Genomic DNA, 25325 nt, shown 5'->3' with positions numbered 1-25325 from the left:
CAAAGCAATAGCTTAAAACATGTCTCTAAATGTGTGCTTTGTTTCTGTTTAGGAAGTTCAAAGCAGAGCAGATGTTTTAAAACATCATATGTAAAGCAGGCAGGGCCGGAGATGTGAGGGACAGAAGGAAATAAGACAGCTTTAAGATAAACTATACAAAGCCACAGGCAGAAAAAGGGAGGACTGGACAAACTGGTATAAAGAAAAAAATAGAAACTGTGGGATGGAAAGATGGGAGAGTGGTGGAAATATGAAAAAAAAAAGGATGGAAAGAGGGGGAGACACACAGGAAGGAAGAGCCCACCTGATTCGGAGTGGCTCCAGCCTCCACAAGGACCTTGCCTTGGCACCTGCTTTACCCGTCTCATAGTTGACTATCCTGGGGAGTCCGGAGAAGCAATGAGTGGGTGGTCCGTCTGTGCAGCCGTCTAGCTGGCACGTACACTGTCAAGGTCATTCATCCTAGCTCTGGAGAATACCACCTCTACACTGCAGCTCTCATTTGTCACACCGATACACACTGACAGGATGTTTGAGTGAAACACACAAACGCACGCTAACGCATGGGCTGCATTCACTCTGCCGACTACAACATCGCATCATTCAAACAGAGACGTGTGTGCCCTGATAACCCACAGCTACACTGTCTATCAGAGATATGGGTGACTGGGTCCGAAGATAAAAGAAAACCCTCATCACCCCGAGGTGACAGCTCCGTAGTGCTTTGATCTGCCCCAGAAAAATGTAAGAATTCTGACAAAGAAAAAAGCTCCTTCTGCTTATTTTCAAGGACAACACAAGGGGACAGCCAAAGCGAAAATTATTATCTAATCCCGCCCCCGTGTTTGCCATGCTCTGATCTAAAAATAGACCCAGTGTGTGTGCATGTGTGTCCAAGAGCAAGCAGCACATCGCCTGGCACCTGGCTGATGTGAATGGGCTGTGCCCACTGTTTTGACCCACTTCAAGCCCTGTGTGCCATTTTTATTCGGCCTAACCTATCTGTGGTGACACCCTGTAGCTATACAGTGGCTAAAAATAACGCCAGCATCCATTTTTGCTCCCTGGAGAGCCAAGTGTTACACTCGTGAAGGGTGAGAGAAGCAAAGGCAACAGTTAACTTGCAGCTCTTACATGTGTTTCACCATCATTTTAGTTCCAACCACGACACACACACACACACACACACACACACACACACTAACTCTGTTAGTATTCAAGAATGTGACTGCACTGTGTTTTGCACCTCTGTTGCTCTTCACTCTGGTCTGATCCCGGGATGGTGACCACCTCATCGTGACCGTGGAACAAGCGCATCACATGACCGCCCAATAGGTAGCCTGTTGGAGGAGGGAGACGGTTAGGTTTAAGTGTAATGACTTACTGTGAGTTTTTCCTGTTTTATTGCTACTTCTGCAGACGTTTCACCTGCTAATTCAGATGCTTGTTGGAAAGATAGACTTTAGACATCCCATATGTGTGCTATAAATTCAGGTTTGGCAAACTTTGATTATTCCGACATGGCAAGATTATTTTTCCATTTAAAAGCGAGTATTACTTTGCTTAAAGAGAGTTTTTTTTTTTAGGTGTTCATATTAACTACTTGGTGAGCTTCAATGTATTTCCACTCGTACACTGATTAAGGATTCAGTTGCTGGATGAATTCTACCTTCTTCTACGTTGCTGCCAGAGCAGATGGGATGGACGTTCCACAGAGTCTGCATGAAGGACGCATCCACCTGGATGTTGCCATTGGAGATGGATAGGTGCTGCAGAAAAGACCGCAGGAGACGCTCACTTATTTTTGCACAATGATGCAACAGACAGTACAATGACTGAGATATCAAATCTTGTTAGTGAGTAAAAAAAAATGAGAAAGTAAAGCAAATCTTCAAATGAATAATCAGATTTCTACGGTATAAAAGGAATTAGCACCATGAACATTGCACGGTAAATGGATTAAATAAATCTGACATGGTCATCTTGGGAAGTGATGACGACATGAGTTCAGATGGAGTTTAACCCCCCCCCCGTGTAATGGGGTTTAAAGGAATAAATGTGTATGTACACTCGCATTTTCAGCAGAATGTTTCATCCAAAACACAAATTTTGTTGCAGCTGTGTCCTGATCATCCCTTTTCCCTGGAGTCTTAATGCAGCCCTTAGGTGCTACATGTCCCAACTCACCACAGTGTGGATAACAGCTGGGTCAAACTAACAGATTGACAAAGGTAACTGTAAGGTGATGGAGGTCAGCATCTATGCACTCAGCATGGTGTGTGTGCATGTGTGGCTAATGTGATCTACTTTGTGCATCACAGAAAATATGTTGTAAAGATGAAGGCTGGTTTAATGCTATAAGAAACATCTGGCTGAGAGACTAAAAACTGCACTACATACATAATTATTATCAATAAGAGGGGATGTGATGAGGAGGAAAAAGTCGAAAGAAAACACAAACCTCCAAACCAGACATTTCTAGTGCTGATCTGGTGCTTTATGTTCATTTCAACAGGCATGCAGTCATGAAGCAAAAGAAAGTTGTTTCCTTTTGCTGCTAGAGAGGTCACAAGGAGACTGCAGTATAAGGATTGGGTTTTTTCTCAGAAATGTGGTCACATCACAGAAAACAGAGTATCTCCTTTTAATACCTCCATATTATGCATAAACACGCACACACACACAGGATCAAAAAGGCAAACAGTGAACTTACGAGGTATCGCTCAGAGGACACACTGACAAGGATGAGGTCATCACCGATGCGTACTTTCTCTCCTTCTGATCTCTGTTTGGAGGCAGGGTGGATGGTCCACCAACAGGCCTCACCTACAGTTATAAACACACAGATAAATTTAAGCAGGTTGACCCCATGTATAACTAATTCTGCCAGGTTTATCACAGTTTGTTACAGTTAAGCTGAGCAGCCATGTCGCGCCTTTTCAGAGAAAACACGAAGAGGTGATGCAGCAGTGTAAAGCATGAAAAAATAATGCATGCTGGTAACATTGAATCATGTTCATTTGCAACAAATGAGTGCAAAATTATATTAGAAACCAGAGAACAAGCTTTCTACGTGCTTTTTAAACAAACCACAATATGTTCAGATGTAATGTATTATTAGTAACAGCACAGCTAGATTACAGTCAGCAGAAATGAGGACTTGAGTTCATGCGGCTGCATTGTAGTAACAATCTTGAGCTATTGTGAGGATCTTCTACATTACTGAATGATGCAGAATGAATGATGATAGCAAAAAAAAAAGTGGGTTCAAGTATCAAGATGCAACAACAAGACTATCAAATATGTTGCCCAGATATAATCAGTACTGACAACAGAGGCTCATTGTGTGTCTGCAGTGCGTCACGGAGACTATTAACTGAGATTCTGAAAAGAAATGCAGTGAAATTCAGTCATGAGCAAATGAGGTGCAAAGAGAAAAGATAAAGAGACGGTAAAAGTGAAAGAACTAAACAGAAAGAACAGCAAGAGCAAAAACTTAAAGGAAATGATAAAGGGGGATGAAAGGAAACTGTTCTAGTTTTTTTTTTACCTGTCGAATCCTCCTGCAGGCCGACATCAAAGGAAAGCTTATCTGTTTGTGACCTTGATGTCTTCAGGCAGGCCAGGTACTGTGGTCAGCACACACACATCAAGCCATAAGAGACAGAAGATGGCATGTTTCTGTCTTTTTTTTTATTTCTGTCTTTTGCAGGTGATAATTATGCATAAATCCTGCTGCAGTGATTTATATGGTTTTTTTTTTCCTCTTTTATGGTGGTTGTGTGTGATCCCTCACCATGGAGCTGAAAGAATGCCGCAGAAGGATGGCGTGTCCATAGAGCAGAGTCTTGTGCCCGCCGCTATGCGCTGCCTGTAGAGATAATTTGCACACACAAACATGTCAGCGCAGGATCCTCACAAAAAAACAGCCTCAACAGTCCACCTTCAATCTCCACCCGACCTCTGACACTGAGCGGTTGACTTCAGCGAAGACCTCCTCACTGATGATGGTGACCTCAAGCAGGGAGCACATATCTCCTTGGGGAGGAGTTTCCCCCCCCCCAATGATCACATGCAATTGGACTCGCCACAAGAAGATGGTGTTATTGGATCCTGTATCCGTGAGCAAACTGGATACGGGGTCATCTTTCCCAACTACAGGAATGTGGGAAGGATGCACTACTACTGTCAGTCTTTCGCAAGGAATGACCGCCTTTATTTCTGGGGTTGGGTTAAGATGCAGGAGGGGGACAAATTGTATCTCTACTGGGAGAGATGCAAATGGGGTAAAGAGGCACTTCAGTTGGTTTCTTCGGCAAGCAACTCCTATGTTACTCACCTTCCTTATGAGCCTCTAGGAAGCATTAAGGTAAGAAACAGTGTCATTATTCAGAGAACCATTGTTCTCCCGAGCCCTTCTGCTTTGCTTTGATATTTGGTGAAAAGTCTTGAGGAAACGTATGATAAGTTTAGTAAAGGAATGAAGGGACACAAGTTGATTTGTTTTGGCATTTTACAAAGCAATGTCATCAATGTGACATCTAAAAATGACTTCTGAAACAATGCCAAAAAAAAAAAGCCACATTTAATGGAAAAATGCCAAATTAAATTCAAACTAATGTCTCAAAAGGACACTGACAACGTGTGCCAAATAAAGCATCTTGTTTTTCTTGTAAACTTTTGAAAATTACAGTCATCCAACATCAGAGAGATCTGAGAAATATGGCTGTGCTAGGTACAGTCTTTCTTTTGTTTATACCCATTGTGTTGCTTTTTTCTGTTCCCCTCTTAATCTGCCTCGATTGGCTACTGGGACAATAGCCCGCCTGTGATTTGATGCAGTTGTGTGGTGCAGACTGCAGCACTGGCTTCAAGGCTTGGTCTCTGCTGCTGGCTACAGTTATATGCTGGCTGAGGTACTGAGCTTAATGCGGCGAGGCACATCAAGCTGCAATCACCTCCAACCAATAAAACTAAGTCTTATGCTCACTTCCAGCACCGGGCAGAGCATTATCAGTAAGAAAACTAATCTTCTACAGGTGGGGAAAAACATTGCAGTAAAAATGCGGTACACTTCAGGCAAGTGAAATGAACTTAATTGCAACATCCTTGATTTGATAGGCCCAAAAGAAAAAGGGGTTTTTTTTGGATCAGAGAGGGATGCGACAAGGTATCAGGTTATGTGTTCCCTGTGTTGCACAGCTGTTGTCCACAACTGACACCCTCGCATCATTTTAGATGTATGACATTTAGCAAGATCCTGCCTCCTGGAGTGTGAGCCCTGCAGTAGTTTATGTGTGGCTGCAGTGTTTTGGTTTCTCTCAGTAAACATAACAGCAGAGGAACAGAAAGCAAATGAAGCTCAAGCAGTTCTGTCACTTAGAATGACTGACTGTATCAAAAGGGCATTTTTGACTGGTATCTCTTACCTAAAAAATTTAAAAAAAAAAAAAAAAAAATGAAGAGAAACAACACTTCAGCACTGCTGTATGCTGCATTAAGTAGGGTTTGGCATTTACACTTGTTTTGCTTTATATTTGCGGGTCTTGAGCATGTCTCACTGCTTTCCAGTTAAAACAGCATGAACTAGCCATTTGCTCCATCCAGTGCCTATTGATAAGCCCATCTGTTCAAAGACATATTGATTTCAGAGCCTTGGCCTGAGACACATTCAGCCTCCACTTCCTCTTTAGCAGCGCTTCCTTTGGTGACATTTCAGTGCAGGCGAAGAATGATGAATAGGTGGAAGACAATAAAAACCAGATTTATGTGAATGGAAAGAATGTGCTGAAGTATCACAGTGAAAATGTTTCACCCAAGCCACCTAAGGTCCAAAGGTCTCTAGAGGTATTTGCTACAACGTCACACATGGTGTGAAATGTCAGGAAATATGATTATGGCACTATTTATACACTGTAATATTAAAGCCAAGCTGCTCTTTGTGTAAATAAAAGCATAACTGTTCAGTACACAAAGGCTACTGTCCTGAAGGTTCTTACAAGCTTGTTAGTTGTTTCCCTGCCCCAACAGACTTGATTCAATTAAACGTATTTTGGTTATCTGCAGGATAACAAAAATAATAGCCTATTAATTTGATTTGGAGCAGGCAAACACCTAAAACCCTGGAGGATAGTGGTCCTTGAAGAGCAAAGTTTGAGATCTTGTAGTTCATTTCTGTTAAAATTACATTTATCACAGTTCACAGTTGTTGTTTTTATTTTTTTTTAATGTGGAAAGAGGATTTATCCATGAAATATTCAGATTTGTAAAACTGAAATCTGAATTTTGGATGTGGTCAAGTTCAAAGTTCTTGTTATCATTTTTTGCCTTTTGGCATTAATGATGTTTGTTTTGTTTTTTGTAGAAAGGATTGTGTACTTTCTATTCATGTAAATCAGAAAATACTGTCGACAAGCAGAAAAAAACTCACCTGAAATAAATCATTTTTTTAAAAAACAGTTTTTAATACAGTGCAATTAAATTGTTTGAATATGCAAATTATGCATCATTAATCCACAAGTTTGGATGTTGAGCCAAATAAATGCAGAAAATCATATTTCCAGTGTTTTTTTTCTCAGTTGTGTGAAAGAAGGGAATAAAACCACCTAAATCTCTTCATTTAAAACAGAAAGAAATCTGTATACTGTTTTTCCTGTGCTGCGTTGACCAGACAAGTATCGACTGCATATAGCTTAGTATCTTAGTTTAATTGTTTCGTCTTAGATTAGTCTTCTTAGGCTTAGATTAGTTAAGCTATTAGTAAATGATCATTTCTGCATAAATAAGCGCAAAAGAGGAGAATGAAACATTGAGACAGAAAAAAGTAATAAGTACTGGCATCGGTTTCCCTTTTAAAGTCTGTTACATTGTTGATTTCTGTCAGTTATTCAAGACCATAAAAAGAAGTTGTTAATAAACCTCCAAGTTTAAAATGTTCTTTAAGCTTTGCAAGAGCATTTCAAATGATTATCCTGAGCTTCCTTTTTCATCCTTTCCTTCCAGCCAGAGCTAACACAACCCACAAAAGAGTGGAACTAATGGTCTTGACGTTCATCATTCTGCTGCACAGACGGTCCCCTGTGGTCAAAAACCTCTGGCCCCGACACCTTCTTTTATCTCTCAATTTGAGCTGTAAAACGAAGAATTTAAGGATATTCTCAGAGTCATTAGACACGTGGCATTAATTGGTTCACAGGGAAAAGCTGGGATGAACCACGCTGGGAGCTTTATTTGACCACATCGTTTGTCATGATTTTATGTTTCGTTGCAGAAAATGTTTATGTCAGCGAAGCTATTTTCATCATCTCACTGCGACTCATATGGCCACTATGATTACAGGCAAATGCTGTGACAAATGAGAGCTTATCCTATGTGGTGGGCTGCACAAAATTAAATGATACTGCAATGAACATCCATCTCAATCCCCTGAGGACAAGACAAATGTTAATCGGATGCTAATCCAGCACTGAAGCTGCTCTAATTCTGCAGTGGCGAGTAAGTTGAGGCAGAAGTGATATTTCAGGAGAACATCACTGGGAAGTCCATACAAAACCCAATCATACACTCGCTACTCACACGGAGTCACACAAATAACCCATACAGTCATCAGCATTGGTTTAGGCGTGTGATAAATCATGAGTTCTGATGATTTGTGATGTAAAGACAAGTTTTTATTGGTGACCCGTAACAATGAGAAACCACCAGAGAGCAATGAGAAGAGAAGAGATGATGAAACTGTTTATTGTCACTTATCTAATGTCTTGCATGCATAAAGGATGAGGAAGAGGGGGGGGGGGGGGGGGGGGGGGGGGGCATGAGTTGTGGACATACCCATCGGTCCGGGCCTCGTGTCTATCATGCGAAAGATGAAGATTACACACAGAAAATAGAAGATAAAGATGGGAGAGTTACACATCAGTCACAGCAGTGCGGAGGAAAAGGAAGCATACTTGCAAGAAGACAGCTAATGAAGCGTCAGGAGCACAGGAATACAGTTATGAATGAGCACTAATTACTAACAAATGCAAACACAAGCTGTTGATTACATGTTCACATTTCCTCTTCGCGTTTTCTTTCTTGGGAGTTCTCAGGGAAAATCCAGAAATCCAAGAATGCTTTCAGCTGGATGTCTTAAATATGTGTCAGCAATAAAAACATCCAACTCGTTTGGCTAAACAGTGCAGCCTTGATGTTATTCATAGAGGGAGGAAAGTGCAAGCAGCAGTTGAGGAAAAGCTGCAGTCGTGTCAGGGCACCTCTTCATCCTCATTCATGTCCGCAGCGACTTGGACCTCCCTGCAATCCGGGCTTTTGTAATGGGTGTATTGTACCCATTAATCTCTTTGCAGTGACTGAACATGTTAAGTCAAGTTAGCTGCCTGTGTTATGACAGCCTATTTGGAGCATCATAAGAAGTGGGGCATACATCACATGACTTTGGGATGGTGTAAATGAGTTGGCAGTATGGATTTTCAGTGTGTGTTAGGATTCATGTTTTCCGTCACTCACCCCTTCACTGTTCTGTCCGCTCTTCGCCAACATCTCCTGCAGGGCCCGCACTGACAGAGACTGCTCCAGCACGAAGGTACAGATGCACAGGTCCGGAGGCACATACTGCAACAACAGTTAGTCTACAGTTAAAAAAAACCTAAAAACGATCCAAACAGCCTCATTAAGGACTTTCTTTCAGGGCACTTTAATTTACTGCATAATTTCCTGTGTTTCCTTGAGATCTCTGTTTTGTAGTTTCTCGCTTCCTGAGGATAAAAAATAATCACTATAATAAAAAGGCTTAATTCAAAGTTAGAAGATGTCAGATTTGTCCAGCCAGAGGGATGCTTTGCTGTGACTGGTTTAGATGTTGTCAGGCAGCTTGTGACTGTTTTCGTCAATCGCTGTAGGTTATGTGAAATTTCTATTCTGCTTAGCCTTATCTCTATAAACAGATACCCTCATCTGAAAGTAAAGATTCTGTTGGCAAGCTTAGTTCTGGAAATCAGTAGTTTATATTTGCAGCCTAAAATAGGCAAACTGAGCTGGTAGTAGTAATATCACACTTAAAAATAGGAGAAAAATTATTAGAAGCATTAATATGATGATGATAATTAATTAGCTTCTTAGAAGTTTATTTCCAAAACTGTTTTTGTTTGTTTGTTTGTTTTTTTAAGTAATAAGCTCATACTGTTTATGCAATAAGGATCATACTAGTAGTTACCAAAGGAAGCATGTGTTCTATCTAAAATATCATTTTAATCCTCTAAAGTTTGTTGAATGGTTTCTCAAAAAACAGAGAGCAAGGTATACCCTCTGCAGTAAGAAAACAACCCTTTCAATAAAATATAAAACAGTCTACCCATTTCCACTTGTTACCATGGCAAAACATCCTTATAAGCAAGAAGAAAAATGCACCTTGCTCTGCGGGAATAATACTGATCAGATTAGATTAGATAAATTAGGTACCCACTCGTAAGGTTTGTGCTGACTACAGCATTCTTCCACAGCTCAAGTTTGTCTCAATCAGGTGGGCAAAATTCATTAAGTAGTTTGAAAGCATCGAAATGAAGCACTCTCAGGTCAATCTGTGTCAAAAAATAGAAAAGTTGCCGAATTGTGTTTCAAATCAGGGCAGCAAACGGGACAAGCAGTTTGCTGACAGAATGGGGAAAACAGCAGTGGGTATATAGTGGCCACAAGATAAATGATACCAACCTGAACACCCTGGCTGTCTCCTCTCCGAGTAGCTCAACTCCTCTCTAAGTGGATCACTCACACAAGTGAATCTAACCTCATTTGAAAACCAACAGTCCACTTTCAGATTGAAGATGGTGGATTTATTTAATACACAGCCACTATAGGCTTAAAATAACTTTACTGTGAGTGGATAAAGAATACACAGCTTGTGTCATAGCAGCACATGTCTTTATTCAACATGAGCACCTCCAAAGGCCACACTTGCTTAATCTTAATAACATCTTTATTGTTACTCTTCACCTTTAAGAGATAATGAGAATTTATTTTGATTAGAAATATCCCATGATCACACTGTCCCTAAATGGAATTTTTTTTAAATTTTATTTTACAGTCATGGTTTTTGCTTTTTTATTCATTTATTTATTTTTTTTGTCAAATTTAACAATATCTTACACATTATGGCAAACATATTCATTAGGGCTGTGGCGATATGCTTTTGTCCTGATTCAATTCTATTCTGATTTTTTTGGGTGCTAAATCGATTTAAATTGCTATTCTCACAGTTCTTTGATATTGATGATTTTTGTAGATTAAAAACAAAATAAATGTACAAAACTTTTTTTTTTTACTCGTGATTTTCCTTGGTTTTAATGAGGAAAAAACAACACAGTAATCAGACCATCATTCTGCTGCTATAAAGCCTAAGAAGACAAGTTAAAAGATCAATAAAAACCATTTTTAAAAAAAGAGAAAAATGTTATCATGGATTATTTTTATTTAATTGAAAAAAATGACATTTTTTTGACAAAAAAATTGATTTTAGAACTGTGAAGCAAAAAAATCCAGATTTTCGATTTTTCTTTTTGATTTTCCCACCCCTAATATTCATGGCTGGTGACTTTTTCACCTATATTTAAACAAGAATAAACTAAAATCCCAAAAAGTCACATTGTTCTGCAAATATATTAAAAAAGTAAGTTTCACACACATCCCATTGTGTGTGAACAGTATGATCTTGTTTTAGCAGTTTGTATTTGAGAAGCCTCTTGCCTCGCTGCCTCTCCAGCAGTCACTAAAGAAATCAAATAAAGGGTCTGCCATGCAGCAATCAAGCCTTTCCCTCATCTCTGAGTGCCTAACAGCTGGCCTCTGCCCTCTTCAGTCACAGTTTCGTAACAGTTTGTGAGGAGCGAACTGTCTTCAGAGACCAGGGCAGGGAAATAAATGTCTAAGAGAGTTCATGCCCTGGCAGGCTGCTCTCCTCCGGAGCAGACCATTGAGACAGCTTTACAGCAGCCTGGCCATGCCCAGACATTTGGTTTATGACCAATCGTGTGATAAGGTAAGGAGTTTAGCTGCATGATGGGTAAGAATAAATCACATCCATACTTATGTCTTCAGAGAGTTTAAAAAGAGCTAAAGGTAATCGCCCTGCAGAGGCAACGTCAAACTTCCAATGGATTCTGCTGAATGAAAGGAGTGCTTGAACTGCTGATCGGTAAGGAGAAGAGATGAATTTACACATTTCCATTGGACATATAGCCCTAGATTTCCTTATTACACACACAACAAAGACACCAGCAGCACTGCCAAAATGGTTGGTGGGCATCTCTCCAGTGGTCATAATATTGAGTTCTCTGGCAGGCGAGAGCTTCTGGTTGTTTATCAAAATCAAGCAGCTTTTCACAGGCTGATTGATGTTGCCATTTAAACTGTGCACACTTTAAATCAACCTCATTCTGCCAGTTGCTTCTGCGCCCCATTACTAGACTAGTTCACCAAGACAAGAATGCTGTCGAGTCTTCCACTGGGTTTTTCACAACTCTGTCATTGCTTCTATGGGTTGGGGGGCGGGGTCTTTTCATTAAAACAGGTGGCAATGAAGACAAAGCACCTGATGGAGAAAATATCCATCATATCTGTCATCTGGAAATACAATCTAATATTGGTGAAAGCCTAACCTCCCCTTCCAACAGACACACACACTCTTGAGAGTGCATATTACATTCCAGTAGTATGTCGATCTTTGCTCACGTCTATGTTCAAATTGAACATTGTTTGCTCTCCCTCCATCCTCAGTGCAACATTGATGTCTCTGATGTTTACATGTACTACATAAGCCTGCTGGAGAGACCTAAATCTTAGACAATGCCAACAGACGATGATTAAAAGGCAATCAATGTGGAAGAAGTCAATAAAACGTGGCTTCATTTGCTGCTGTGTTAAGGTAAAACATCCCTGGATGAGCAGCAGAGTAACAATGGTCAGTAAAATGTGAGTGTGTTGACACAATTCCCAAACACACATTCATCATTTAGATGTCTCTGACGAATAAGTGGAGAACTAAGTTGAGGATGTGCTCCATAATATGGATTGTTTTTACACAAATATACATTAAGTGGAAATCTGAAGGAAATTAATTCAATTTTACACTAAAAATTTGCAATTTGTTGCCATAAAAAACGAAAACATATGCACATTAAACCACATTAAAACAGTATGCAGATACAGACAACAACACAACTGCTTATGAAACAATCCGTCAAACATATGCAGGGGTGTAATTTCAGCATATTATCATCTGATGGCAGGCCTACAGAGATGTGACGTTGCTGAACACATTTCAGATATGCTCATCAAGGAGACAGCAGTGGATGCGAGTTGTTGTTCTCGCTGTGATGAAGCACAGAACTGCCTGAATGAGCATCTGAGCTCAGCCTCTCTGATTGTTCGCTGGACCTAAACAAGAACTAACTGAATGGATGTCTTTCATCTGGATGAATGCTCCTTTCATGCCATCTACTTTTCTGAAAACCGCTTCATGTGGCATTCGCTGATTACATTAATGCCTGACTGTGTATACGAACAAAAACTTGATTTTATAACTGCGATAAACTGAAACCAAATAGTGCATGATGCTGACTTTTGATCACAAAGCAAAGACGCTCCAAGCCAGTAACAGCTCTCCCCTCTGCATCTCTGTGTTCCACTGAATGTTGTTCTAGATCTGAGAGAATCAACAAGTGCAGCGTTGGAGTCAGCCTGCCTACCTTTGCTTCAGATGTGGGCTCCAGGTAGCACAGTCGATTTCCCAGCCCCTCAGCAGCTAAGCAGAACTTGCGATTCTCCTTCTGGATGCAGGCCACGCACTGAAGCACCACTTCATCATCCTGTCAAGACAAAACTGACTTCAGTCTGTGTGCCTGTGCCAGCAAGATTGTAGACATGGAGTTTGTGAGCATGTTTCTGGAAAGAAACCAAATCAAGCTGCACACATTCTCATGATCTGGTTGTTTACGTTACAACATTTTATTAATAGATAAAAGAAGCAAATAGCAAACAAATAACCAGAAGATGTGGCAAACGCAATACCCTCCCTCCTTACTCACACACACACACACACATATATAAAAATTCCCATTCTTTAGAAGGATGCTGCTGTATGGAGAACTAGAATGACATCTGGACATTCCTGCTTTTATCAATTTAACCAAACCAGACAAGTGAATGTCACAATTTTCTTTTATAGAGTGTCAAAACAATGAAAGTATACATTAAAAAAAAAAAATTGTCTTCACAAATTACCCAACCCACTTCCAAACAATGTCACTTCCTATCGCAAAGCACTAAAGGATTGTTCTCTGAATTCAAAGTAAACAAGCAAACAAACCAGCAGATACTAGGCAGTAAAAACTTATTAAATAAGTAAACACTTTCATATTTAGTTCACATAAACTTGGTAGATTTCCAGTGACAAAACATTAGCAACAAATGTAGAGAAAGCATGAAAAAGAAGAAAGTAGATGAGAAAGAAGCAGAAGAGTAAACAGCGGACTAGCTAGCATGCAAGCTGTTTGCTAGCTTAGCCTCATTGCTAACATGGCTCAACTGTTGTACTTTTGTTTTCTTCGTTTTGCTTTTTCTGTGAAGTCGTGGTTTAAGAATTACCAAAGGATTGTGATAACTTCAACAATGTTTTATCTGCTATTTGAAAAATTATAGCAGGGGTGGCTAACTTCGGTCTTTGAGAACCGCAGTCCTGCAAGTGTTGGGAGTTTCCCTGCTGCAACGCACCTGACACATTCCGTACAACTGATTTGAGCCAGGTTTGTTGCAGCAGGAAAACACTTGCAGGACTGCGACTCTCAGGGATGTGAGTCGGCTACCTGATCTAAAGGTACTTTTGACACCTGAGTCATGCAGGCTAGACTAGCTTCACTTTTTCCTAATGGAATCACAGATTTGTTCAGTCTTCAACCACACATTTTGACAAGTTCAGTCAGATCTGTTTTTTTCATTTATTTTTGGATAAGCCTGGTACCATGCAAAAGTGTGTCTAACTGTAACAAAAATGCCCTGATTGTGGCTCGATTTATAGCTGTTGTAATCCCAGTATTATGACAAACTTTATAACACTTTATAGCACTAAAGGATTGTTCTCTGAATTCAAAGTAAACAAGCAAACAAACCAGCAGATATTAGGGAGATTATGTAAAAATTGATCAATCTTATTATTCTCTCCTCCCTTTGGTTGTAAATAATGTAGTTGGCCTTTTTGTTTCAACTATAAATAGCAGCAAGTGACCTCTTATAAAATGTACTACCCTACCTTGTCACTTGACATTTCTTGTGGCCTCTATTGGTGTCATTACTTGTTTCTACAGTAACAAATTCACATGTATGGCTGTCTGTCGAGCAGGGGTCAGATGGATGGTTATATTTCTGACTGGTGATAAGGGGAAGGGATTCTTTGCTGCTGTTCTGCTGGTGGGAAATGTGTTTTGGTAAGGTTTTGAGATACCACTGTGAAGTTTATTAGACTTTAGATTTAATATGGCATCATTCGTTTTTGAAGGGGGAACAAGCAAACCACAGTGGAATTACAGTGACATGTTCTTAGTGGAAACATTGCATGAAAGAGGCTTTTTGCAGCAGCTATTGTCCTAATGGTGTGTTGTTTCTCTATGCAACTTGTGAAGTGCCTTGAGGACTGACATTCAATGTTTACAGCATCTAGCCAGTAAATTTAACATTGGGTTCAGACGATCTTGCCAAAGACGTGTTTTGTTTTTTTTTTCTTCAAAATAAACCAGATGTCTCACACTGGCACATTTACAGAAATGTGGATTACTCTGTTATTTCCCCTCGAGGATGAATAAAGTATCTTTGATTTAATTTTGTGTATGAAGCGATTTTAAGTCAAATATCCTTGAATGAGACTGTTATCTGAAAAAATAAAAACTTCCAAACTGGATTCTATATTAAAATATAAAACTAAACACTGAATTTGCTTCTCCTCCTATACAACTCATCCATTTTCCTCTCCTTTTTTAGTTTTTTCCTCTAGTTTGCAAGGTTGAATGAGGGGGAGGGGCTTTTCCCCACTAAATGCGATCATACAACGCTGACTATATCTATAGCTCGTCCCTTTTAGTACACCAAACCTCTTAAGGGCAGTACAATAGAGGTTTGGGATTTTGTCTGGCACATTTTATGCATATAATTGTTCATTTAAAGTCATGTTCTATATGGAAAAGCAAATGTCTGTTATACTGCATACTGACATTTTTGTGAGAGAGACACAAGAACTGGGCGAAAGTTCTGTGGCAGAAGGTCTTAAGGTCTAATAACAAGATGAATCCTCCACAGAACATGGACTTTAAAATGACTGAAGCAGTGTGAGATCATCTTTGTGAGAACAAAGCAAAATTCAGCCAGCTTAAGGTTGCTTTACAGTTCTGTGTATTGGCAAGGATAGCTATATTTGATAGAGAATGAAGTCTCACAATATTCATTCTTTTGAGAGCTTCAACACAAACATCTGATTGTTCCTGCTGTGTAAATATGCTGATTGTGTTTATAGTGTTGGCCTTATAAATGCTGAAATGGACAGAGTTACTCTTCATGACAGCAGTGTGAGAAACATTTTTTGCTGATATTAGCTGCTGTGGGACATTGAGGTGCAGGAGCTTCTGCACAATTACCAGCTCCATTTTTAAATGTGAGGGGAATTATGCAGAGAACAGAGTGCAGCAGCAGTAGTAGTAACAGTAAAGCACTCTGTTACAGTTCAGCATGATGTGCAACAGAAACAAAGCGAGAGTAGCATCGCAGGTTCTTATTTAAGTTTGTGCCTCTGGAAACACACCATGAAAATCTCTATAACAAGCCACAGGGACATCACATCCACACATGCCTGATTTTTTTTTGTTGTGTGTGAGTGTGTGTTGATGTGAACATTTGTATAAAATGTAGCTCAAAGAGAGATTGTGATTCTGCGCACATCGGAAGCCTCTCTCTGCAAAGGATTTCATTTTCCAAGTCTGTGTACTTCTGTGGTTTTCCCTCATAGTTTTACATTTGCTGTGCTTCAGCTTTAATCAAAATGAGCTGATAAAGGCCAGATAAATATTGCAGAATCACAAGAACTCCATTATTGGCTCCTTTGTGCAATTTAATATTCAATCAATAACAGTGATTTTTCTTATTTAATCAAATTTGCAAGAGAATAATTTGATTGAAACAGACTGAATGTCTGAAAAAAAAAAAAAATATCCCACACAATTTGAGTAAGTGCATATGCTGATACTTAAAAACTGTCATTCTAACATGAACTGAGCCGTATGTGCAGCGGGAAGTAGATACTTGATCTAAACCTGACTGCTGGGATTGATGGTGCCATCCGTGACTGTTATGGGAAGGTCTCTGGATGATGATAACTGTCTCAGATCAAAATGAAAATGTTATTCAACTCAGATGCAGATTAAAACTAATAGCCCTTCATGGCAACCCAGCAGTTGGCTGGGTTAGGATATGCCATCAGTCTCCCAGTCGAGATAGAAAGCAGAGGGTTGACTTGGGCTACATCAGGACAGTATTGATCAAGGCATCGCATTCCTGCCCGTCTGAGAGCCAAGATGCTCACACACATATAGAATCAGCTCCTTAATCAGAGAAGTCAACTCTCATGTTTCTGTCTAGCCCACAGCTGGTCCTTTACAGCATCTCTCAGACCTGCTATCACTTTGTCATTTATCTCCTGTTGTACCTGATTTCTGCATCTGAGGGAGGCAGGCGGACTCACTGCTATCAATCATTCATAAGGAGAAGCACTAAGTGAAGCTGGAGGGAAAGAAGATGCTCTCCTTAATCAGGAATAGATCCGAGTAGAAAATCTAAAAGAAATGTCTGACTTCATGAAGGTCTTGCTATTAACTGTCTCTGTGTTGTGTTTTTTTTTTCTTTTTTCATTTTTTGGCATTAAAATCTGGGTGTATACATTCATTTTTACTGAATATGCTGTGGTCAGGACAACAGAAATTGTTCGTGTTTAAAGGCTGTAACGTCTCACATGTAGGTTCTTAAACTGACAGAAACAAATCACTGACAAAAAGTGAGGAGACTGATTGATTTTACTGTCTGCAAGACAGATGGTGGCTCACTCTCTGTGCAACTGTGTGGGACTTACGTTCCAACAAAAATAAATCAGCTAACATAGTTATCTCAGAGAATCCTGATGATCAGAAACGGTGCTGGGTATAATGTAATGCCACCCCTTCTCACTCCTGTAGTTGTGTTTGTCCCCAGGAAGGTAGTGACTGGTAGCCTTCAGAATCCTCTGCATCAGCTTTGCTGAAAATCAAATCATTTTTCTACTTAAAACAGCGTGAACCTCACAAACATCAATATCTTTCACTGTCAGGAAAGCAGACCCCTGAGGTGATATTTCTGACTGGACTAACACTGAAAACCAACTAACAACTTCAGCATCTTGATTTCCATGTATGAGAATTCAGCAACAGGACTTAAGCTAATAACTAACACTGTTAAAGAAAATCTAATTTGCTCGGCTGTCTTTAACACGAAGTGGAAGTGAGCTGAGCCTCCAAGGGCACCTTGGGATTGAATGGACTCAATCATTATACTCCTTCTCACTCTCACTCCATCATCCCTTGCTCTGTGTGAATACAAACCTTTATCATATCCACTGTGTATACATGTGTGCATGTTCTACAATAGCATAAGCTCCACTGCACGCTGGTGAGATTTGTGTGAGTGGTGCTTCTGCATGTCAATGAGTCTCCTCTGATGACATCTTGTTTCATTTTCCCCATTTCAACTACAGTCTCCTTCGTGCACATTGGACTGAGGACATTGGTGGAGACACATGCACAGACAGCATAGCGTAGCCAAAGTCTTCTTAATCCAGTTGCAGACACTCACTTCCACTTGATCTGTACCTCAATAGCTATAACTTTAACAGAATTTTTGCAGCAAAATTCCTTTATTACAAAGGTGTGCGGTTTTGTGATAAGCTCATCTTTTTCTCTCTCCCAGTACCTGCACATGCCGGTTTTCATCACTGCTGTGAACAGTTTTATATTCCAGTTCTCCAGAAAACAAAGTGCTCCTCTGAAGTACTACAACGAGAATAAACAATCTAAATGGAAAAACCTCTTGAGATTTTTTTTTTAAAGCAGCACGGTGTGTGTCATCAGTGGCTGCATTGCTTCAGCAGTGTATTAGCTTGTACATCCTGAAGGCTCAACGACAGCTACGGTTAAGCTAAAGTTAGAAAATACTGGAGCTGCCCAAGTCACAAACAAGCCAAATAGAAAGAGGAAACGCCTCACAGATGTTTGTTATCTAAGGCTGCAGTGGCATCGCTTGCTTCAGTCTTTCATGTTTTATTCCAATGCATCCCGTTTAGTTAGTATTACCATGTCTTGCATAATGTTACCCACGCCATCACCGTCCCCTTATTTCATTCAAGATTTTAAAACAAGCGTTAAAAAAAACTTAGAGAATAAACCTTGTAAAATAATATTAGACTTCTGAAATGTCATTAAAAGTGGAGTATGTAAGATTTTCAATATTTTCCAAAATAAATTAACTAATAAAATAACTACAATCATAATTAGATCATTTTTTGAACATGTAGGCTCCAGTCTGTCCATATTTGATGCGTTATTAATTTACAAGTTTAATTAATGACAAATGACAAAAAGCACTTTTTTTTTTACTGGTAGGCAAACATTTAAGAAGGGTCTTTGTCATTAATTAAACTTGTAAATTAATAACACAAATATGGACAGACTGGAACTTCCATGTTCAAAAAAACTATCTAATTATGATTGTAGTTATTTTTTTGGTTAATTTATTTTGAAAATATTGAAAGTCTTACATACTCTACCTTTAAGTGCAGAATCAGGCACATTAAAACCACAAGACTACCTTTCTAGATGAAAACATCCAGCATACACAATGTGGTACATCAAGCAATCAAATGAAACTTTACTGCATCTTCCCTGACTACTGTACAATCTGTCTGTGTACATGCGTCAAACCAATTTGGTCCAACAGTGCATGTAAATACCTAAAAGGAGTTTATGAAGAAAAGTCAATTATACCCCCCATTAAGAGGAACTTGCCATTGCTAAGTATATCCCATCAAAGTAAAGACCTGTGGTGATAAAATCCAAACTCCTTTCCTGCAGCTGCAGCAGCTCTACACTCTTTGCCTCGCTCTTTGAGGCCAGAGATGTTCTGCCTCTTTAGTTTGATTTTGTGCCAAAGAATCTAGTGAACCAACAGCAAGCTGATGCAAAGATGGCACCAAGTGACCCCATGGGAGGATCTTGGACGGTAAAGTGGTGGAGGGGAAAGGAAGAAACAGAGTACCGTAGGCAAACTGCAGCACTAGTTCTCACTTACTTTTCTCTCCATGTGACATTATTTTGTAGTCTAGAGGGTAATAAGTCTCCATCATCATCTGGGGCCCGCTACCAGTGAATGCTGTTTAAAGTCTAATTCACACGCTGAGACTTTTTCTGGACAGACTGATACTGTTGGCTGGGTACTGCAGAACAAAATGTAGCTGGGCAGCAGTTTTACTTGCTACAAGAATTCTGCATACCATTACAAAACAAAAACCCTGTTTGCAAACAATGAATAAACACCAAAACCAACCATCTTTTAACACATATAATCTGGAGCTTGAATGTGAAAGTTTGTATGCACCACCTCATGCATTCTTGATACCATGCAGACACAAATTTATTTCTGATTTAGAGAAAAAGAAATTGGAAAAAAGGTACCAAAAATCAACATAAAACAACAGAGACAAGACCTAAATAGCAACAAACATTATAGTATGGAATAGTCATTTTTACAGATTTGTGTTTCTCATCATTAGTGTTTCCAATATTTTCTCATTTGTAGTTACTATAAATAACTACAGCTGTGTATTATGGTTGTGTGCAATGGCTGTGGGAAGATCTTGCTAATGAGGTGTTTAATGGTCATTCGGATATTCTGGCACAAGACTGACTCATACAATGTTTAGGCTACCTAAAGCTGTTTAAAAAACAGGAACCATATCATGCATCAACTGCATATCTGGATCTACCTCCTGATCATTTCCACACAGACTGTACAATTATATGCAGTTATATGTTGCAGATAAAGCAACATATAACTGGGGGTACCACATCTCCCACAGCTCTGATGACGTCTGATGTGATTTATTGCCTCTAGATTGTAACTCTACCATTTTTTTTCACTTTAGCCATTCAGTAATTTGCCCATTTGTTAAAACTTCCAAAAATGTAAGTAGGCATTTCACAATGACAGATTTATTGCATATAAACATGCATATGCACAGCTGTGTAAACTTGTGTACCCTTTTAGTCTGAAAACCATATACAGATTTTTCTTCCTGTCCCCTGTTGTTTCAATCTATCCAAAGCAATAAGCAGAATCAGGAAGTGGATCACAACCTATAATACTATATATATATATAAAAAAAAACCTTTGCTGGTTAGGTTCAAACCACAATTGTTATATTTTCATCAGCACACCTGGGCAACCCGAATCCAAACTTAACCTTTTATAGGGCACTCAATGAAATACCTTGAAATGAGAACTTTTAACCTAAAATTGTCCTTTTGGTATGTACCAAGACCTCCATTCTGTTGTTATATTAACAAAATAAATAGTTTCATGCTGAATATGAAAGAAAATGAAGTGATCAAAAATGGTCACTTGCCCCATAAAGGGCTAAACAAGCAGTACATAAATGGTTATTTGCATTTAGTTTCAGGTCTCTCTGATTCATCACGATTAAAATGTGAAACACATACATCTCATTTAAATAAAACAAAGTTATAAAAGTTAAAAGCTTTGGACCATCGTGCTACATCTTGTTTTTCAGCAGAGACTTTCTGCATGACGAACACTGCAAGATGTTGCTTCCTTCTTCTCCTGTAATGGTGCTTCAGTATCAGAAGAAGCCCTGTGAAATAAGAAATGTCTTGCTCCATATTCTGGTAGAGATTACAGCTCTCTGCTGGTTTGCTGACGGAGTGATTCACAGGCTTGTAGCTTAAAGCCCTCACACACTGCGGTGTGACAGCAGTGGAGATGGAAAGAGAAAGAGAACAAAAAAAAAAAAAAACTTTGGACCAGAGGAGCGAAGCTTTGTTCTCATGACTCAGTGTTGCTGTGTAAATGGGAGTGCTAATGCTCATCTTGAGGCAAACAGCTGAACATGCTACCCCCAGTGCACAGACACACAGAGAGAAAAAGAGAGACAGAAACGCAAACAGAACTATACAGAGAGTATAAAGACCTCACACACAGACAGACAGACACATCATTAAAATCCTCAGGCCAGGGTGACACAACAAATTAATCTTGACATCTGCTAAACTTCTACCCTCCTTTAAAGGCTTTGCTGAGGACGAGAGCCTTACATCTTGTTCTTGAATAGAGTCACAGGCCAGATGCTGGTAGAAAATCCATGCAGCTGAAGCTAGGGCTGGGCGATTAATCGGATTTTAATCTCAATTATGATCTGGGTTTTCAACGATTATAAAAATAAAAGGGTGTGATTATTTTTCTCTTTGCACTTTCCTCTCCTGCTGTCTTTAGCTGCTAATTGAGTGTCTCTGGCATTTCAGCGCTTTGCTGTAAACTCCACCCACAGCCGCTTTGGTTTCATTCGGACACCGTTCTCACTAAATCTGGCGACTTCTGTGTTAAAAGCGACAAATCTAGCAACTTTTATTGGAGTTATTAGAGACTTTTCTTGTGTTTTTGCGATTGACTTGCGACTATTGTTCTGCAGTTACTGTAACGGACGAGCAGGGGGAGCCTCTCCCGTCCAAAAGCACTCCCAGGCGGCCAGTCTCAGTCGGCTCCGGCTGCAGGTCAATGTAGAATAACTGCAGTAGGTTGTGGAAGTTCCCCACAACATAGTTTATACCATTGTCAGTGCGAACTGGCTACATTATTTTCATATAAACGCACACGTAGTTCAGCAAATTAAACACTTTAATATCCCTCCGTTACGGGGCGTTACCATAGCAATGCGTTAATCAGCTGATTCAGACCAGCTGTCTTTTAACAGGTGAACGAGAGAAACGCACTGTAGCCTGACAGCGGTTGTTTGGCATAAAACGTACATCGAGGTCAATATAAAATAGTGCCTATATAAGCGGTAAAAGAGGATTAAACAACTCGGAACCGTGCATGAGACGGTTATAATGCGCGGCACGGAGTTGAGAAAACTATGACGTGCAGCGTTGTTTAAAAATACTGGATAATTGTGTTAAACAATCAAGATCTCAATTTCAGTCAAAATAATAGTGATTAGAATTTTTGTCATAAGCTGAAGCCTGGTCTGCAGTGTGTTTAGGAAATACTCTCACAGTTATTAAACACTAAAACAGTTATTATATTGATGATCAATGTCAAGTCAAGTGAGTTAAGTTTATCTTTAGCCTACAAGCAACCTCTCAATGGGTGTTAGAAATCCATAACAGCAAGACATCCTGAGCCCCTGCAAGAGCTTTAGACCATCATAGAGAACAAGCTCTGCTGACTTCCCAAAAATAAATAAAATCCCATCAAGGTAGTGGGAGATAATCTAATCTGATGTGGTTTAAAAGTCCCATCAATATTTAATTCTCTAAGGTTGTTTGTGTCTATATATGTGTGTGTTTAAAAATCATCTAGCACCTACTGGACTTCAGACCAGGACTGTCTAATCACTGTGGGCAATCTAATTACCCAATCACCATACACTCACTATACAGCTGTGAACAGCAGCAACCATATGGGCCAAGGCAATCCATCTTGAAGATTAGACAGGTACAGCAACTGCTGTGAAGCAAATAGCTGGAGGTGAAAAAAAAAATGGATACATATTACATGGCACCAAATGTTTGTGGCTGCTTTTGGCTTCGCACTGTAAGAGTGTGTAAACGCATGCGGTAGAAATGCCAAACAAGTTCCAGTTAATCAAGAACGAAGGGTGACGTACAGTATGTCATCTGAGGAGAAAGTTTATCCAAAAATATAGGTGAATTCAGATCCAATCCCTGCCAGGTCTAGAGGTATTCCGCCTGGCTTCATTTCTCAATACTGAAGGAACAAAGCAGGAAAGTGTTTCATTGCGCCTTGCAGCACTGCTCTGCCTCAGCGGTGGCTCTAATGTGAAAAGCTAAGTAAGTGATTTCACTCCCTCTTCTCTTGCTTTAGGCTTCAACTGACCAAGCTGCTTAAAATATAAAATAATGAAAACACAGGTAGTGAAGACGTGTGTGCTGTTTCCATGTGCTCGGAGCAGAAGCAGCACGATGACTGTGGAAAAAGATGGGTTTGTTATTGCGTTTTACCCCTGACTACAGGATGGCACCAGGGACGCTTCCAGGCAATATGTGACAACACTGCGGCTACAGTAGGATTTGCACCAGAGAACAAAAAGAGCCAACTACTTCCTGTCCACACAAAGCAGCTCCACTTACCGAGGGAATTAAGACTTTTTTTTTTTGGTGGCAGAGAAGTGAAAACAGGCTCCTGATAAGCAATGTGCTGGATTATTAAGGGGGGCAGCAAAGGGAGAAAGGGAGAGCTGCACTAACACAGTAACACAGCAATTTTCCTCCTTCCCGTGTCCAGGAAGTCAAGCATGATTTTGACTCACTTGCTCAACTGTGTGACATTTGAGGAAGTCCCAAGTGGTACCGTAATGGAAATTTCACTTCGCTATCAGGTCAAGGGGGTGGGAGTACTGGATATGTGACCTAGAATATCGACGTCAGCAATGATTGCAGTTCATTCAGACTGTATCCAAACCAAAATGACAGGATGTTGTGCTTTATGAAACTACAAATGTGTGTTTATCTACAAATCCTTTAGAAATGTTGAAAAACATGTAAAATCATCAATGCCACTTTCATGTCTATGGTAAGTGTTGCCAACTTTGTGGATATCTTAGCTCGGAGATCTTTAACAGGGTATTTATGAACCCCCAGGGGGTCCATGGAGGTACTGCTGATTTTTTGGGATGATTATATATTTTTTAAAGTATATTTCTGATATATTTTCCCCACAAATTTAAATCCACATCCCAATTCACAAAAATCCAACATATTATAGTGAATGAAGAAGGATGTTATGTTTTAGAACTGCACATATGCAGGGACTATTTCATACTGGGTACCAGTTCACTCACATTATGAGACCACTCTAGACTGGCCCATTGGAGCCTTCTGCAAACTAAGAGGAGTGGCCACGCCTATCTGTTGCCATGACATGCTGGCTCTGTCTGGTTCCCTGTGATTCCCCAGGAGAGAATATTCAGCTTTCTAACATCTGAAAACACAAGGATGCATGCACCAGTGTTATTCAAAAAGAATATACCTTTGTGAAATAATATAATAACAATTAAAAAAAAACATTTACCAAGGCATCTTGAGCAATCAAATCCACATGTTGTTGGCTAAAACATGACAGCTTCTATCCGCAACAGCAAACTACTGAGGTCAGTATGTTAGAAGAGAAAGTGTATGGACATTGTTATGTGCAAAAATGGACAGTTTTGTGACTTAACAAAAGAAAAAGGCTCAAAAAGCACAAGAGACATCTTCCACCTCGGATACCATTTGTGGCAAGACGACGCCTTCTAATAGTTTTAGCGTCTGATAAGACGTGCAAATGAGTGAAAACATGAAAATATATAGATGATTATCTAATGTTTGGATTTACCTTTAAGGAAATAGATGTCATGGATGTTTGACAAATGTTTTGCATTAAACTGTCATGGTTTGTGTTTATCTTGGGTCTTTAGTTCTAGTTTCCTGTTTTTTATTTTGTAGTGTTGTGTCTTGTTTCCTCCGTAGCCTTTGTGCCCGTTTATAGGTTTCACCTGGACTCAATTAGTTGATTCATTTCTCCTGTGTCTTGTTCTGTCTTTGTCTGTATTTACAGCCTCTGTTTCAGTTCAATGTTGCTGGATCATTACATGAGTCTCCTGGTGTTGTTGCTTTCAGTTTTCTCACATTAAAAGTCAAGTTTCTGCATCTCTGGCTCCCGTCTCCGCATTCTGGGTCCACACCTCCACCATCGCTTTCGTGACAAACGCCTGATTTTGAAAAATGGACTTGTCATGCTTATAAAGGATGTGACTCTAAAAGTGATTTAGATGCACAACATGCAACAGACGGAGTCACTTTCTGCAAAAGTCTCGAGTGCTGAATTGTCAGATGTCATGGACTCAGCCATGAATGGTGTCAATATAGTCAAGAGGAGTGCTTTGCAAATGCATCTCCTCTCTAACGTCTGTGTTGCTG

General features: G+C 39.7%; 1 protein-coding gene across 1 annotated transcript in view; it reads right to left on the bottom strand.

Annotated features, from left to right (window-relative positions):
• The window catches only part of LOC306772147 (ryanodine receptor 3), a gene marked incomplete at both ends in the record, with an annotated part of 112904 nt that overhangs the window by 75231 nt on the left and 12348 nt on the right, over positions 1 to 25325 (bottom strand). Inside the window, 8 exons of the mRNA XM_079261561.1 lie at positions 305 to 379; positions 1247 to 1340; positions 1670 to 1769; positions 2714 to 2826; positions 3551 to 3629; positions 3797 to 3871; positions 8509 to 8613; positions 12741 to 12860. Of these exons, the coding sequence (XP_079117687.1) occupies positions 305 to 379; positions 1247 to 1340; positions 1670 to 1769; positions 2714 to 2826; positions 3551 to 3629; positions 3797 to 3871; positions 8509 to 8613; positions 12741 to 12860 (761 nt within the window). The remainder of the gene's footprint in view (positions 1 to 304; positions 380 to 1246; positions 1341 to 1669; positions 1770 to 2713; positions 2827 to 3550; positions 3630 to 3796; positions 3872 to 8508; positions 8614 to 12740; positions 12861 to 25325) is intronic.

Source organism: Telmatherina bonti (assembly GCF_933228915.1).
Source record: "Telmatherina bonti genome assembly, chromosome: 22".
Classification (NCBI taxonomy): Eukaryota; Metazoa; Chordata; class Actinopteri; order Atheriniformes; family Telmatherinidae; genus Telmatherina; species Telmatherina bonti.
The sequence above is the reverse complement of the archived record's forward strand: the minus strand, read 5'-3'. Positions and strand labels throughout refer to the sequence as shown.